A 16,253-nucleotide genomic window follows, 5' to 3' on the forward strand; every position below is an offset into this window, starting at 1 on the left:
GCGGCCAGCGCGACTGTGCGCCAGCGGTGGTTTAGACCAGTGTGAAGAATTTCAGAGACCAGGACAGCCCGGCGGATCCCGCAGCGGGCGGGCTGCGCCGCTGTGGGTTGGTTTCCAGCCGACTTCATTTGTCGCCATTCAAAGCGACTCCTCTCATTCCCTTTAAACGCGGCGCAATCCGAGTCGTGACGGAGACGTTAGACCAGCAGTCTACCTTGCGCCGGGACTTCGATGTGGTCTGAGCAGGCTTGAACTTAGTCCAACTTTCTGCCACCGAATTGTCACTGTGTCACAGTCGCATCTTCAAGGGCACGCCCTCGCCGCAGCGGAACGCCCAGCTTGGCGCGGACCGCTCTGGCAAATTGGCGAACATACGCAACGAGCCTTGTGCTTAGAATTGTAATCATAATCATTGAACTCTTAGAATTTATGGTTGGTTCATTCTGAACACAGCCACATCCCGTTATAAAAGGGTGTGCACACTACTGCAACCACATGATTTTTTTTTACTTCCACTTCTCAGTGGAAAGTTTTTTTTTTTATTTCTTTTTTTACATCACAGAGACCTCGCATTTGAACAGGGGCGCGTCGACTACTTCCTGTAGATCCACTATATAAGGCATATGCTTCAGAATGTAACCGTAGAATCGGTCTGAATGTGTGAAGAATCGGTCTGAATGTGTGAACACGCACAAGAAAATGGAGGTCGAGAGGTTCCAATGAAAACTGGCTTTATTGCATAGACACAGCCCTTACAGTATACCATCGTGTAGTACTGTTTTACACCAACATTATATTTATACCAGTCACAATGTGAAAGATCGACTTTGTAAAATTACCGATTCCGAAGGAGGCAAATATTCTTTAAACGGTGAATTTGAACGATGCTCTGTTAAATTAAGGAAGTGAATAAGTGCATTGTAGGATAAATGACAGGCATCGGAGAATGTATTGAATTACGTGCTGCGTTCAATATAAAGGCACTTTCAAAAACAAGCATAGGCTGGGAAAAATAGCGATCTAACATTCGGCTCTTAGTAAAGGGAAAACATGACGTAACCTCAAAAAAAAAATATAATATCGCATAGACAGACATCCTCGAACTATAGTACGACAGGGATCCCCTAAACGGTCATTAGTTATGGATCACACTCGATACTTTGGCAAAGGTTCAATGAATCATTTCACACCCGAATACAGTAAATACGAATGGTAAATATAAGGCCCGGTGATTTTGGAATATAAGTCAAGACTAAATACCGTCACTGTTGAATTTCAAAAACTACGTTGGCAAACACGACCGAAAGCCAGATTGCTAAAATCTGCCGCAAATATTCGATCCATCGCAATGTCGCCGCTTTCAATTCCAAACTGTTAACTAATGTTGCAAATATTGTCAACGTTTTTCCCCTCGCATAACGTTTGCATAGAGCTTTCGATATCCAGCACAGAACGTGCTAACCTACAAACTGTCTAAAGTTCGACTTAGGGAGGCGGACTCGGGGTAGGACCTTATAGGGAAGACTTCGGACTTTTTCATGAAGGCACCATGTGGCATGTCCAAAATACGGACATACGTGGAAAATAAAAAGAACGATAAAAGCCAGGCCGATATTTTTGAAAAGTATATAACCATACCGTACATATCAAAAAGCATAGATACCTTGTAAGGACTTCAGGCATATACATCTATTTGTGTGTTGTACCACATTTCACTTTGACGATGACTTAATTACAGGGACAAATTCAGAATCGTCGAATGTTTCCCGCTCTGTCTTCCGACACGTAGCCGAGCGAAGGTCCCGAGCATTCCACGGATCAGCGTTGCGCTACCGACGGACTCTCTCACTGCTCCTGACCGTCTTCCCGCAGCTCGGAGGGGAGAAACTTGTACTGCTGCTGCCTGATCGTGGCCAGCCTCTTCCTGGCCTCGTCCAGCTCCCGTTCTTTGCGAAGCATCTCCTCTTGTGCGGCGATGATCTGCAACGAAACCCTCATTATTCGACCGAAACTGCTTTCTCACCGCAGCCCGAAGGCGCTGCATATACCCGCTTAGCAAAGTATGAGTTAAAAGGTGCCATATTTTTTCCAAACCAACTTTTTCCAGTATTTGCCATGTAATATTGGCTCTACGGCGCCTCAGTAAACGTGGAATATGAATGAAAATCATCCACGCGTTCCTGAGTTCCAGACGGTTTTCCGCCGAGGGCCCTGGAACTAGGTCATCGTCACTAGCGACGATCTCCGCCGACCTCTGCGCTCCCGAGCCAGCGTGTCAACATAAGACACACGTGTGCGCTCACAAGTGGGTCTTCTGCACGGAGGTAACCAATCAGAGGAAAGGGGGCAGTCTTAGCCAAATATGGACAAAGCGGATACAAAACTGGGTCAAACAGAAGTAAAGTAGCTGTCAGAGGGAACTTTTCTGGAAAGAACCTATTTGGTTCATATGGTGTCAACCGTGTGTGGCGGCAACCAGGTGAGTACAAAGACAAGTGTGTCTCACCTAGAGTCAAACATGGTGGCGGAGGAGTGCCATGGTCTGGGGAGCTAGTTCATAGAGAGAACCGCAAAGTCCAACATGTTCTGGGACATAGAGAAGCCGAGCATGATTCGCTCCCTTCGGAAACGTGCTCAAGATTATGAGTGTAAAGTTGCTGGACTGGCCTAGCGTGTCTCCAGACCTTAACTGTGGGGCATCCTCAAAGGTGGAAGAACACAAGGTGGCGAACATCAACATCATCATTGCGGAGTGGAAGAGTAGCTGTGGCGCCGTTGGTAGAGCGGGACCCCCACTGACTGAAGGGTCAGCGGTTTGAATCCTGATTCCGAGTGTCCGCTGGTGAAGTGTCCTTGGGTAAGACATCCATCCATTGTTTTTTTCCCCAGCTTGAGCAGGGAAGCCCTGACTTCGCTCTCCCCAGCCACTTCGTCCAGCTCTTGCTGGGGTGATCCGGAGGCGTCGCCGGGCCAAGTGGGAGATGTAGTCTCTCCGGCGAGTCCTGGGTTTGTCCCTGGGACCTCGGCCTTGTGCTACATGCCCGGAACACCTCATCGGGGAGGCGACCAGGAGGCATCCTAACCAGATGCCCGAGCCCCCTCGTCAGGCAAGACACTGAACCCTAAATTGCCTCCAGGTCGCCATTGTAAATGAGAAACTGTTCTCCATTGCCTCACCTGATTAAACAAGGGAAATTATTTGATTGAAGAGGATTCCACGTGCAACCTGTGAAACTGGTGAACGCCACGCTCAAGAGGATTAAGGCAGTGCCGCAAAATAATCGTTGCCACAAAAAATATTGATATTTTACAAATTCGAGAAAAATTGAGAAGCAAAGTCTGGAAAAGGTTACAAAGCCAATTGCAAGTCCGTGGCGGACTGTCGCCTGTCCACGCCTACTGTACGTTGTATCATGAACTTGAGGGGCTTCAATGCCTCCAGGTACATCTTCAACTCACCTGAGCGATACCTCCCACCATCTTGCTTTTGACCACCACCGCTTGGTCATCCTGAGCATCAAACGCCGCCTTCTGCGCCGCCTTCACCAGGTTATCCGAAGCTCTCTTCACAGCGTTCCCAGCAGCCTGCAGAGACACGGACACCGGTTGAGAACATGTGAAGAACGCTTGAACAACTTTTATCGAAGGCCATGAATCTATTTGGATGACATATTTCCAGCGGAACGACTGAACCCATTTGGCGCAGCAGACGCACTTCTTTGTCCCTTGCGAGCGGCAACTCCTTAAAGGGAAACGAAGCAACCGCGAGTGCTCTGATACTTGAAAACCATAAATCCTTTTTTTTTTTTTTTGGGTGGTGGTGCCTGGGAATTGCTGTAAAAGGAAACGTGTGGGCTGATGTATCGCACTCAGAGCCAAACATCTCTCCGACGGGTCCGAGAAGAGGAGCTTTCTCCTTTTGCGGCTCTGTGGGCCCGGAGGAGACGCCGCGCGAGCAGCCGATGACACGGTCACAAACACGTTATAGAATCGTTTAACTTAACAGTTTAACTTCGGTCGGAATGTTACCGCGAACCAGACCCTGACGCACAACGTAAGACTGCGACGCTCCTTTCGGCAGCTGCGGACTGAGGCTATTGGCTAGCCTGGGATAGTCGCAGTCCGACGATAAATCGGATGTCTAAAGATTGACGTACGAGTTTCATTTGTTCTGTGACCCACACGCATTAGCGGCCAATCATATTGCAGCGGGGTACGTGGTGCCGAGAACTCGGGCGGGATTCATAATAGCGTCTCAACTCCCCTCTCAATTCTCCATTCGCGATCGCTTGGCAATCGACTACGATCATTCCAAAAGCCACACTCACATCGGGGTGATTCCCGCGCAACCCTGACGCCCACTCGCTTGCCACGCTGCGCTGGACTCATCCATGTTTCTCACAAATACATTATTTTTTATAAACAGAAGAAGAAAAAATAAACCATTCATGTCGAACGTTTGGCATGACGTTTTTTTGGAAGATCAGCTTTCAAAAGAACCATTGGAAAGAGCGAAGAGATGAAATGCTCATAGTGTAATCATAGGTCAGGGCTAATGTTTCCAGTTCTGGGTGCCATTGGTTGTCCGGCGGATTGTTTCCGAGCCCCCCCCCCCGCCCCCCCGGACATAAATGTATGGGAATTACTGTGGCGGCAGCTGCAGGCCCAGAAGAGGAGGGGATAAGCCTCTGCTGATTGGATAGGAGAACACGAGCTGGCTGGGACTGGCTGATATGCTCGTCGCTAAAATACACACAGTCCTAAATATAGTATATCGAGGTGTTTCTTATGACATCAGATTTGATGGAAATAGCCCAAAGTTGGAGTTTGACAGCGACCCCGTAATTTAGGAGTTCCTCGAGCTGTCGCGAAGCCAATTCTTTTTGCCTTGACTTACAAGCAATGACTTGAGTTACGAGCAGATCCTTCAAGGCGCCAGTAACGTGGGGAAAAAAAACAAAAAAAAAACGTTTAGTGGAATCGCAGTTGTTCGAAGATGCTAATAGCGTTCACACCTATGCCCGGGAAGCCCAATCGAAGACGTCGTGTGAGGTCACGTGACCTTCTTTTGTCGTTTGATCGGTGAACTACACTTAAACGTCGCTGGCGCTTAAATTAGATCGGCGCAAACAGCGCCCGATGCGGAAGTCGAAGTCATCGTCTCGCGCACGAAATAGTTGACATGGAAGCAATCGCTGATAAATAAAATGTGCGATTTCGTAAATGACAAACCAACAGCTTCTTCCCTCTTGCCATGAAATTGCGAGAAGCTAAGTGACTCTCGGTAGTTTATTTTGATGCTTTTATGTCTCCAAAGTATCTTTTTGTCCGAATGGCTATTGTCGTACGTGAGCGGCTCCAACTACCGGGCGACAAATTCCTCGTGTGTTTTTGACATACTTGCATACATATATCCATTCGCACTCACATTCACATCGATTCAAAACAAATGAATAGTGTTAGGAATGTGCTCATGGCTTTACGATATAAATGGGCATGAAAATAAATCCTTTTTAACTTAATGTCTGGCTGAACTATTGCGCAATACTCCAGTGCATTTAAATACTGGTAGACTTCCTACAGATGACTTCTCTACTGGGCACAGGTTTTTCTAGAGAGGGAAAAAGGAAAACAATCGCAATGTCCTTTTTCTAACATCGTATACAGTACACATTGGCGTGCTGTGCTAACCTGAAGCCTCTTCATGGTCTGGGAGTCTTGGTCAGCCTTGACCTTGCAGGCCACGAGCAGCTGAGCAGTGGAGGCTGCCACCTGCTTGGCGGAAGATATGAGCTTCTCCTCACTCGCGTGCCCCTGAACCGCCGAGTTGGCAGCCTCGCAGAGATTGTTGGTGGCTGCGGCTACCATTCGAGCCTAAGGAGTCAAAAGCGTTGACATGTTGTATAGTTGGCGAGGATAATCTGTGGTCAAGTATTTGACGCTGGACGCGGGGAGACTCACGGCAGAAATCAGACCCTGAGACCACTGGCCATCGTCTACTGCATTGGCTGGAATGGCTCCCACCTGGAAACATGTAAAAGGCTCACAATGTCACGTAGTTATTCCGTTTCCATGCATGTTGCTGGGCAATGATTGACTAACCAATCCTAGTGAGTTATTATGAAGATAAAAGTCACGGAAAACAACGCATGCGTGTCTATTTTGCACGACACACAAAAAAAAAAAAATGTATATAGGTGGCTTTCCTGCTAAATAACAGAAATGATTGGAAAAACTGGACAAGACACGCTGGAGATGCTTGGTGTCAATGTGCAACCCTTTGGAATTTCGTACATGTCGGCACAAAGTGGAAATAAAATGGAGTCTGATTTTCATTTCATTCAAAAGAATAAACAAACAAAGAGTCTGCTTCAACTAATACCACACCCACACTTACAGGTTTTCGAATTTGCATCGCAAATAACGTGAACATTCAGACGTGCGGATTGATCAGGAGGGATTTTGGATTCGTGGGATGTCTGGTGTGAACAGCATCTCGATTGGGTTGAGGTCAGGCCTTCAGAACATGCACGTGTATTTTCTTCTTCTGAAGCTATTTGCTTCTGTGTTTTGGATCATTGTCCTGTTGCGACACCCATCCCTTTTTTCTGAGCGTCAACTTGTTTGGCCAGATGGCCTCAAGTTCTTCTGCAAAGTACCTTCATAAATGCCCACGGACACGTGCAAGTGAACTGGCAATAGCGTCAAATACTTTTTCTTCCTTTTCCTCCAGACAAAGAAGTAAGCAGTATTCACGACAATGTTCGGTATTGTTATCGTTCGGGGCCTCGTAGCTGAGTGTTCCTTTGCGGAAGGTTGCGTGTGTTAGGGTGAGCCGTACCTTCCCTTGAGCCACCAGCTCCCTCTGTGCCGCGGAAGCAGCTTTAACCAGGGCACTGGTGGCGGCGGCGATGGACTTGGCCGCCTCGAGAATTTGTTCCTCAAAGTTCAAGCTCTCGTCTGCCTCCTGTTTAAGGAGAGGGACACCGACAGTCAATAAACGGAATGCGCAACCGGAGTGACGAGCTGTGAAGCAGTTAAAACGCAAAAAGGGGGTGGGGGGGGGAAAGTTAACGACTCGACAACAGGGGTCAAGAATAACAAGAAAAGAGATATACAATCTAGATCATGGAGAGATGCCATGTACTGTACATACTGCTGCTATATATATATATATATCTCAATGAAGACCTTGGGTTTGGTCCTGGGTCTCAGCTGCTCCAGTTTCTTGGCAGCTGCTTCAATAGCTGCTGCTGCGCCAAGCAGCTCATTCTCAGCGATGACAGTGGGATCCTCAGGATCCACCCATTCGGTGCCTGCAACACACTTTGGATGTTTGCCGGCACATGGCACTTCCCGAAGATGCATTTTATTACGCTATAATAACGGACACGGCATGAGTCGTATGACCAAATAGACAGGACGCTGGAAGAGGGTTCCACGTTGAAATCCGACATATTTGACCATATTAGCATTGCGGCGGGCACAATACCTTTCATGGCCTCTGCCGCCTGGATCAACTCGGTCACAGAGCCTGCAACCCTCTTGGAGTAGCTGGCCAACTGCTGCTTCATATCGTGAGACGGCTTCTGGATAACCTGAAAGAGGGAGGGAACAAACAAGATTCTATTTAACATATTTAACACATAACCCCCCCCCCCCCCCCACACACACACACTTTATAGGCTACATTTCATTTTCTAAGAAATGCTAAACATGACCAAACCAAACTCCCCCCCCCCCCCCCATTAATGTGACATGAACAACTCAAGTGAAAGAAATATTTTCGAGAGGGGAAGTAGAAATAAACAACTGAGTTCACGTGGTGGCACAAGTGTGCACACCCTCTTATAGCTGGCTGTGTTCACAATGAACCAATCACATTCAAACTCATGTTAAACGGGAGTCAGCGCACATCTGCCACCATTTCAAATGCCTTTGATTAAGCCCCCCCCCAAAAAAGTTCAGATGTTCTAGTAGGCTTTTGCTGACACTTTTTTTTTTTTTTGGGAGGGGGGGACGGGGCACGGCAGCATTCATGACAGCATTTAGTCAAGTTTTCATCGACCACACCTTCCACATGAGAATATACCATAAGAGGCCCATTTCCATAATTCGGTCAGGGTAGCCATACTTGGATTTGACTTTCATTTGGTGTCCTCAAACTGTCCGACGTAGACATGCTATTACTATTCAGGTTGGAGAAATGTCTGACAGCTGCAAAGTATTAACTCGGCTCAGCCACTACCCCGGCTCAGGTTTATTCAGATGACAAGATAGCGGTGAGGACGCAATAGTACAGGAACGCATGCAACACGCCAAACCAGTGCAAACGCCAGGACAGGCTCCCACTCTGGTAAAAACGATCCCCTGCGAGCACCTCTGTTGTTTGCGCTTCAAAAGTCGCACGCAGAAATTTGTAACGCCCACGTCAGACAACTTCATGCGTGAATCGTTTAAGAATTCTCTCAAAAGACGTGAGGATAATGGTGCGTTCGGGGAAGATGTGGAAAAGCGCCACGTGCTCCCGACACGACATGCACGACATTTTTTTTTAACCGTCGAAACGAAAAAGCCAAATTGAACTGACTCAAATATCTTGCATATAACATACTGACGACAAGCTCACCTTGATATAACTAAGCATTCGGAAGCTTCTTCAACTTTGTTAGAACAGACATATTTGCTCGTGCGTCATGTATGTATCGCGTGTTCACTGAAAAGCAACAAGTGGCTTTCAAATGCCATGAAAAACATTCATGACTTGGAGATACGGTGCCTAACAAAATGTATTACAACAGCAATATCATATATCGTCATATCATCCCTGTTGCTACCGCGTCCGTTCGACGCCATCGTCGGCATTTGACGTCTTAGTTCAACCGGTGGCAGACGTGCTAATTGTGCCGTCACTTCACGGAGCACATCTCCCGAGTTTCAAAATGTCAAGGGAGAGGCCCAGTTTCTCTGCCGCTTTTAAGAAGAAAGCGATGACCGTGCATTGCCGTGTTTCCCCGAGGTTGACAATTGAGCTGCGGTGTTTGACCTGCTCCAACAAAGGTTGATGAACTGTGCTTATCATATCATTTCCAGTTATCTGCCGACAAAGCTGACAAAATATGAACGCGAGTGTTTCGGAATGGGTTTTTTTTTTTCTTTTTTCGAAACGCAAATATTTCCTGTTAAAAAAGGAGAGAAAGTATGAGATTTATTGCCAGTAGAATTCGGCTGTCACAGCTCACTCCCTCGTACTGCACATTAGTTGAGTTAAACTCCCGGTCCCTGTCTAGAAGCCGGAACGCTCTGACATCGGCAAACATGCTGTTAACGGGCATGTGGTGGTATGAACACAGATGATTCCACCCGATGCAGCTCACACTTATGCTATTATTCGTGTCGCGTACTCACCGGCTTTGCACAGATATCAACGAAGTTTAATTTCAATGAACATTTACAGAGTGTGTGTGTGTGTGTGTGGGGGGGGGGCGGGGAGGGGGGGAGATAGAAAGACAGGTTTATTAAAACTTATGAGCTTCAGCAAGACAAAAAATGCGTGTGTAACGTGTGCAATAATTCCGGAGACGTGACGGCGTGTTACGAAGACATCGGGGAACGTTTTGGGGCTCATTAGCAGTCTAGACCTCGAATCATATTGGAATCAAGGCACCGGTTTCCCATCGCTACTTACCACCAGTACGTGCTCCAGGAGTCCCAGGTATCCAGTTGCACATTCGTTGCCATAGCGCAGGGCTCTCATGCGGACCTCCGTATTCACCTCTGCATGGTAGGCAGCTTGCTAAAAGGGAAAATCAAAAGAATTGTTTTTTTTTTAATATGTCCTGTCCTGGACGGACACGCGGCAACTGACCAGCAGAACAAGATGAGAGAGGACAGAAAATGGCAGGACAGGTTGTGCGAAAGGAGCAAGGCAGCGCTACTGACGTGTGCTGCAGTCGGATGCTTTTAGTGTCGAAACACCTGCGACTTGACACCTTAACCTCACCCGTGTCATTATTCGTGGGACGAGCACAAGCAATTCATTGAGTGTCTCACGCTTCAATGATCACCTGTATGAATTTCCCAATTACCTTGCAAGAGTGCAGCATGTCAGCAATGGCCCTCCTGCTGAGGTTGGCAGTGGCAATGATGTCCTCCTGGCGACAAGAGTTCCCGGCGGCCACTGCCTTAGCCGTTGCCATAGTGATCCCTTTAGTCATTCGAATGAACTCCTCAGGCGTGGTCGTCTTTGCCGGTGGGTCTGAGCTACTGAATATCTAGGTTATTCATTCAACAAATAGGCTCAAATTAGTACGGACCCTAACAAGTACATTTGTGGAGGATCGTGGGAGATTGTTCGCAATCACGCAACTATGTACGATGAGCGTGCCGTGCAAGTTGTACAACAAGGTCAGCTCAAATGAATCGATCGATCGTCTTGACATTGACGATCGACGACGCCGATCAAATTTGTTCAGATGTCTATTGCGTGTGATAAAACTGTGACCCGTGCCGGCTCGAATGAAATTCCAATCCCAAAAAATCGTCACTGCTCTGGATGATTTCTTCTGCACACTGGCCAAATACAATTTCCATGTTTAAAAGCGTCAGTACTAACAGCCAGCTCCTGTCTGATGTGCTCGATCGTGGCCTCCAAAGCTCTCGTCCCCTTTGTGGCTTCATCCTCGACAGCCTTCACCGTCTTCAGGAGCGACGTGACGTTAGTCACCATCACCTGTTGCAGACAAACATTATACGGGTTATAAGGGCAGAAAGAAAATGCCAGTCACCAAATATCTCTTAATTTCATTCCAATTAACACAAGTCCCACATCTTGCCAGCGAGGCAATCGATCTTCTGTCCGGATTAAGTTGAGGGCCGCCATTTATTGAGATCCCAAACAGCGAGACCGAAAAGAAAAGACAGTTTTGCGCGTGAGGTAGCGCTGACATTTGGGGAGAGCACCCAAAGTGCAAAATGAGGTTTGAAGTGATGGAACTGGAAGCGAAAGTGGAAGAGACCAACAAACATATTATACTGACAAAAACCTTTAGTAAATCAGGCCCTGAGTGGGTAAAAATCGATATCTATCTATATATATATATATATATATATATATATATTTTTTTTTTTTAGCATACACGTTCACGTGCCTCGTAGCACATTACAACATAAACATAAACATAAAAGAGGACAATATCCACTTCAACATTAATGACTGAGCAGATTTCTGTTTTGTTTTGACCTTCGCAGAATTCTTAAGCTGGAGCATGCTGGGGTCATCATGAGGTTTGCCTGCAGCTGCCTTGGTGCTGCTGATCAGGTTGCCCAGAGCTTTGGCCACATCTTTCACCGCGTTGATGAGGACCACCTGTGGAGTGAACAAAAAAGTGTTTCATATGTGCTTTATATAAAATAAAAAAAATAAAAAAAAAAAATAATAATAATAACGGATTGGATTGGAGTTGCATGCGCACACCTGGGTCTCTGGATCTTCAGAACCAAGGCTGGCAGCTCCCAGTTTGACCACATCAGCCAGTTTGGTAATGGTGCACACAGAAGACTGGGCAGCCTGAGCCAGTTTCTCTTGACTGGCTCCGGCACCAGATACTAACAGCTTGGTGTCCTCCACTAGAGCCTTGGCTGTCTTCAGGATGTATTCTCTACGCACAGGAAAGTCAAAAAGTCACTCGTATGAAAGACGAGAGACAGAGAGAGAGAGAGAGAGAGAGAGAGAGACACTGACATCTACAGAAGAAGAAGAGAAGCTCTTTGTGTCTACGTGTCGTTAGAAAGCCTGATATTTTCCCTTTAAATGGTGCCGTTCGTGTCGACTCTTGTTTTGAGCCTCGCTCTGCCGCAATGTCCGCTGCAACCGTTGCGCCGCCACGTTCGACTGATCTGGAAAACCGAGCTGCGACATTGTTTGGAATTAGTCCCATCTGCGAGATCAAAGGGGCCAAGTTCCGACCATTGTTGAGTCGTATCGCGATTTGAGGTTGCTGAAAGTTCTTGAGCGAAAACCGAAAACGGACACTGGAAAAACCCGAGGCCGAAAACCGAAAGCCGAAACGCCCGGAGACATTTTCGATCAAACTGCATTTGTAAGCACTTTTCATACAAAAAAAAAAGAAAAGGCAACACAAAGCACTTATACATTCATACAAATATAAAAATTAAATAATTCCCACCAATTATTAATGATAAAGGTATGCCAATAATTAGTAAAATTGCATTTATGGCTATGACTGCAGAGCTGCCAACCTATACAAATTCCCTTTCAGAACAATTTGTCTGAATTTCCATTTTTTCGTGAATATGTCTAGAACATTACCGTGGGACAATTATTGCACTATGTTATGTAATAGGACAAAAAAAACAAAAACAAAATCTGCATACTGTTTAATTTCACAACGTAATCATTACTCTGTCATCGTTAATAAATGACGGCTTTCATATTTGTTGAATTATTTATTGCATCAGCCTGCTATTTTTGCATTTCCTGCATCCACCATTGCTGCCGAAATGATGCAAATGTTCCCATTGTGCGACTAATAAAGGTGATATTATAAAGATGGATTATATGAATGTACTTTTAAATCGTAGGTTGATTTTTTTTCCCCAAGCGACATCGCAGCGATGACGTACTCGTTCGTTTCCGGCGGCCCTTATGTTTACGTAATAATTTGAGTGCTATTTCGCTCTTCAAAGTTTGCTCATCTCCGCTACACGATCACTTATTTTGGCATTTTGCGACTTGGTGTGCTAGCTTAGCGGTTAGCGTGGCGGTCGCCTTTCTCGCTGGCCTTCGCTATTACGACACTTGCCTACAAGTGTAGTTACATTCGAAAACGCATTGCCGGTTTCTGACGGCCAACGGTTAGCAAGTCCATTCAAAATATCTGCTGGATTTCTTTCGACTTTAAAGGTCGTGGAAAACAACCAAGCAGGAAAAAAATTTATAAACTCAGATATTAAGTACGTCTGTAGTGAAAAGTACCTGTGGTCTGCAAAGGTCTCCGCATTCTCTCGGTTTAGTGTCCCAGCAGTGGCAAACATGATGGTGGTGTCAAGGTCGGCAATGATCCCAGACACAGCGCTGGCTGCGGTGATGCAGGCCTGGGTGCCGCGGTTGCCTGCCTGGAGGGCCGCCAGCACGTGCGAGACCTACAAGAGGACCCCGGACTGTGACAGGAATCTGATGACACTTAGTCCCCCCCCCCCCCCCCCCCCCAAAAAAAAAGATTTGCCTTTCAAGTTCAACTTCAAGATGAACCTATACAAGCTCTCGGTTAACTGGTGAGAAGTCCACTCGGTAAAGCACAAAATGCCATTTTCATCTGCATCTCATTTTTTTTTTTTTTTTTTTTTTTCCTGAATATTGTGAGAACAAAAGCTAATACAAGCCAAACTGACCTTCTCTGAGACTTTGCGAGCACTTTCGATCAGCTCCTTCTTGGTGAATGAATCGTTGGGGCTGCACTGCAGAGCTCCACCTTTGGTCACCAGACCGGTGCAGCTGAAACCCAGTTCGCCCACCTGCTTCTTTATATGACAACCGATCTGGAAGAAACAGAGTGAAAACTGATCAAAGTGCTGCACACGTACAGGAATTGCACGCGGCAATAGAAAAGACGACAGCCGATTAGATTTACCTCATCATTCTCAGCAGTAATCGCTGCATATTTTGCCTCAATTGCCAGATTTCCAAACTCATTAGTCAGCTCGTTGGCCAATCCGCCGAGGTCATCAGGGTTGGTGTTAGACTTGGTCACCTTTAAAAAAAAAAGAAAAAAAAAAAGATCAGACTTATGTAGATGTAGCAGCCAAGTTTTAATATTAAGCAAATAACAAACATTTCATATTTCTTAATATTAGACAATGAGATGAAAATTACAAATGGATTTCCTATCAGTAAATCACGGAGGGCGGCACGGTGGACGAGTGGTTAGCACATCAGCCTCACGGTTCTCAGGACCGGGGTTCAATCCGGTTTCCTCCCACATCCCCAAAACACGCACGGTAGGTTAATTGAAGACTCTACATTGCCCGTAGGTGAGAATGTGAGTGCGAACGGTTGTTAAGTTAACACTATTAGTTACATGTTCACACATAGCCTTACCATCTCCTGCACGGTAACAGCGATGGCCTTGGCCGTCTTCACCATTGTCGTCTGGTAGTCCACAAAGGTGCCCTCCGGTTCGAGTGCGGGTGCATCTTCCATCTTATTGATGGCGTCGTTGATGGAGTCCACCATGCCGCCCACAGCCCCCGCCGCGCTGGCTGCCTCTGCCAGAGTGGCCCCCAAATCGTCGACTGCTTCTTTCATCATCTGGACTGACTCCTCCAGAGCCTCCTGCATGTGTGCTGCCTGGAAAAGAAATTCATACTGGACTTCATGATGCTTAAATTGCACCTGAGCTACAACATTGACAATCCATAGAAACCGCTTCCAGTTCTTACATCATGGATTTAAAAACATTTAAGGTCATTCTGCGACAAATTCCAGACGACCCAAAAGCCCTTCTGCCGATTTCTGTCCTAACTTTTGGAAGGTCCTGAGAACGCAACAATTTAACGCACGATTTAACCCACAAGCCACAGTGAGAGTTTCATGAAATAAATTCAAAAATACCAACCTAGCCCGACGTTCAGTAAAGCTCACGCACGTAACAATATGGACCACATCCTAGTAAAGAGCAATGCTTAGCTTGATTTTCTACAATCCGCTTAGGTAGTTTTTTTTTTTGTTTTTTTTGCAACCCATAGTTAAAAGAGCACTGCAAAGAATTCTGTGAAGCAAGCAGCAGAAAGCACCATGATGCTTTGCGCTACCTACAACGCCGAGGAGGCAGAGTGCCTAATGGTTTAGCCAGTACATCACCCGTCTTTCACACAATCGAATGGGATCACTTTCATGTCCCTTAAGCAGAGCATGCCTGCCTTTTAAAGGCATGTGCTAATGTAGAGTGTGTGGATAGCGTCCTCAAGTGGACAAATGCCTCCATCGCTCTGAAGTATCACACATGGAATTGCATATGCAGTGGGCCGAAAAAGTATTTAGTCAGCCACCAATTTTGCAAGTTCTCCCACTTAAAAAGATGAGAGAGGCCTGTAATTTAATTTAAATAACTATTTGGTCACCTACAAACAAGCAAGATTTCTGGCTCTCACAGACCTGCAACTTCTTCTTTAAGAGGCTCCTCTGTCCTCCACTCGTTACCTGTATTAATGGCACCTGTTTGAACTCGTTATCAGTATAAAAGACACCTGTCCACGACCTCAAACAGTCCCACTGCAAACTCCACTATGGCCGAGACCAAAGAGCTGTCAAAGGACACCAGAAACAAAATTGTAGACCTGCACCAGGCTGGGAAGACGGACTCTGAAATAGGTAAGCAGCTTGGTGTGAAGAAATCAACTGTGGGAGCAATTATTAGAAAATGGAAGACATACAAGACCACTGATAAGCTCCTTTGAACTGGGGCTCCATGCAAGATCTCACCCTGTGGGGTCAAAATGATCACAAGAACAGTGAGCAAAAATCCCAGAACTACACGAGGGGACCTAGCGAATGACCTGCAGAGAGCTGGGACCAAAGTAACAAAGGCTACCATCAGTAACACACTACAGTGCCAGGGACTCAAATCCTGCAGTGCCAGACGTGTCCCCCTGCTTAAGCCAGTACATGTCCAGGCATGTCTGAAGTTTGCTAGAGCGCATTTGGAAGATCCAGAAGAGGATTGGGAGAATGCCATATAGTCAGATGAAACCAAAATAGAACTTTTTGATCCAAACTCAACTTATCGTGTTTGGAGGAGAGATAATGCTGAGTTGCAGCCAAAGAACACCATACCTACTGTGAAGTATGGGGGTGGAAACATGCTTTGGGGCTGTTTGTCCTCCAAAGGGACCAGGACGACTGAACCGTGGAAAGGAAAGAATGAATGGGGTTATGTATAGTGAGATTATGAGTGAAAACCTCCTTCCATCAGCAAGGGCATTGAAGATGAAACGTGGCTGGGTCTTTCAGCACGACAATGATCCCAAACACACCGCCCGGGGCGGGCTACGAAGGAGCGGCTTCGTAAGAAGCATTTCAAGGTCCCGGAGTGGCCTAGCCAGTCTCCAGATCTCAACCCCATCGACAATCTTTGGAGGGAGTTGAAAGTCTGTGTTGCCCAGCGACAGCCCCAAAACTTCACTGCTCGAGAGATCTGCACGCAGGAATGGGCCAACATACCAGCAACAGTGTG

At 46.5% G+C, this 16,253-nt stretch overlaps 1 protein-coding gene across 3 annotated transcripts in view; it reads right to left on the bottom strand.

The window, feature by feature from the left end:
• Nucleotides 1-714: 714 nt before the first annotated feature.
• Nucleotides 715-16,253, bottom strand: part of tln1 (talin 1) — a 65,854-nt gene continuing 50,315 nt past the window's right edge. For all 3 annotated transcript variants that reach the window (XM_061747524.1, XM_061747523.1, XM_061747525.1), the window contains 16 exons: nucleotides 14,120-14,368; nucleotides 13,653-13,772; nucleotides 13,414-13,560; nucleotides 12,998-13,164; nucleotides 11,477-11,660; nucleotides 11,243-11,368; nucleotides 10,616-10,732; nucleotides 10,089-10,274; nucleotides 9,689-9,796; nucleotides 7,493-7,598; nucleotides 7,192-7,316; nucleotides 6,842-6,967; nucleotides 5,962-6,024; nucleotides 5,692-5,874; nucleotides 3,460-3,585; nucleotides 715-1,980 (listed from right to left, as the gene is read on the bottom strand). In XM_061747524.1, coding sequence (XP_061603508.1) covers nucleotides 1,846-1,980; nucleotides 3,460-3,585; nucleotides 5,692-5,874; nucleotides 5,962-6,024; nucleotides 6,842-6,967; nucleotides 7,192-7,316; nucleotides 7,493-7,598; nucleotides 9,689-9,796; nucleotides 10,089-10,274; nucleotides 10,616-10,732; nucleotides 11,243-11,368; nucleotides 11,477-11,660; nucleotides 12,998-13,164; nucleotides 13,414-13,560; nucleotides 13,653-13,772; nucleotides 14,120-14,368 — 2,268 coding nt within the window. In that variant the 3' untranslated portion in view covers nucleotides 715-1,845. The remainder of the gene's footprint in view (nucleotides 1,981-3,459; nucleotides 3,586-5,691; nucleotides 5,875-5,961; nucleotides 6,025-6,841; nucleotides 6,968-7,191; nucleotides 7,317-7,492; nucleotides 7,599-9,688; nucleotides 9,797-10,088; nucleotides 10,275-10,615; nucleotides 10,733-11,242; nucleotides 11,369-11,476; nucleotides 11,661-12,997; nucleotides 13,165-13,413; nucleotides 13,561-13,652; nucleotides 13,773-14,119; nucleotides 14,369-16,253) is intronic.

This window comes from Phyllopteryx taeniolatus, chromosome 15 (genome assembly GCF_024500385.1).
Source record: "Phyllopteryx taeniolatus isolate TA_2022b chromosome 15, UOR_Ptae_1.2, whole genome shotgun sequence".
NCBI classification, from domain to species: domain Eukaryota; kingdom Metazoa; phylum Chordata; class Actinopteri; order Syngnathiformes; family Syngnathidae; genus Phyllopteryx; species Phyllopteryx taeniolatus.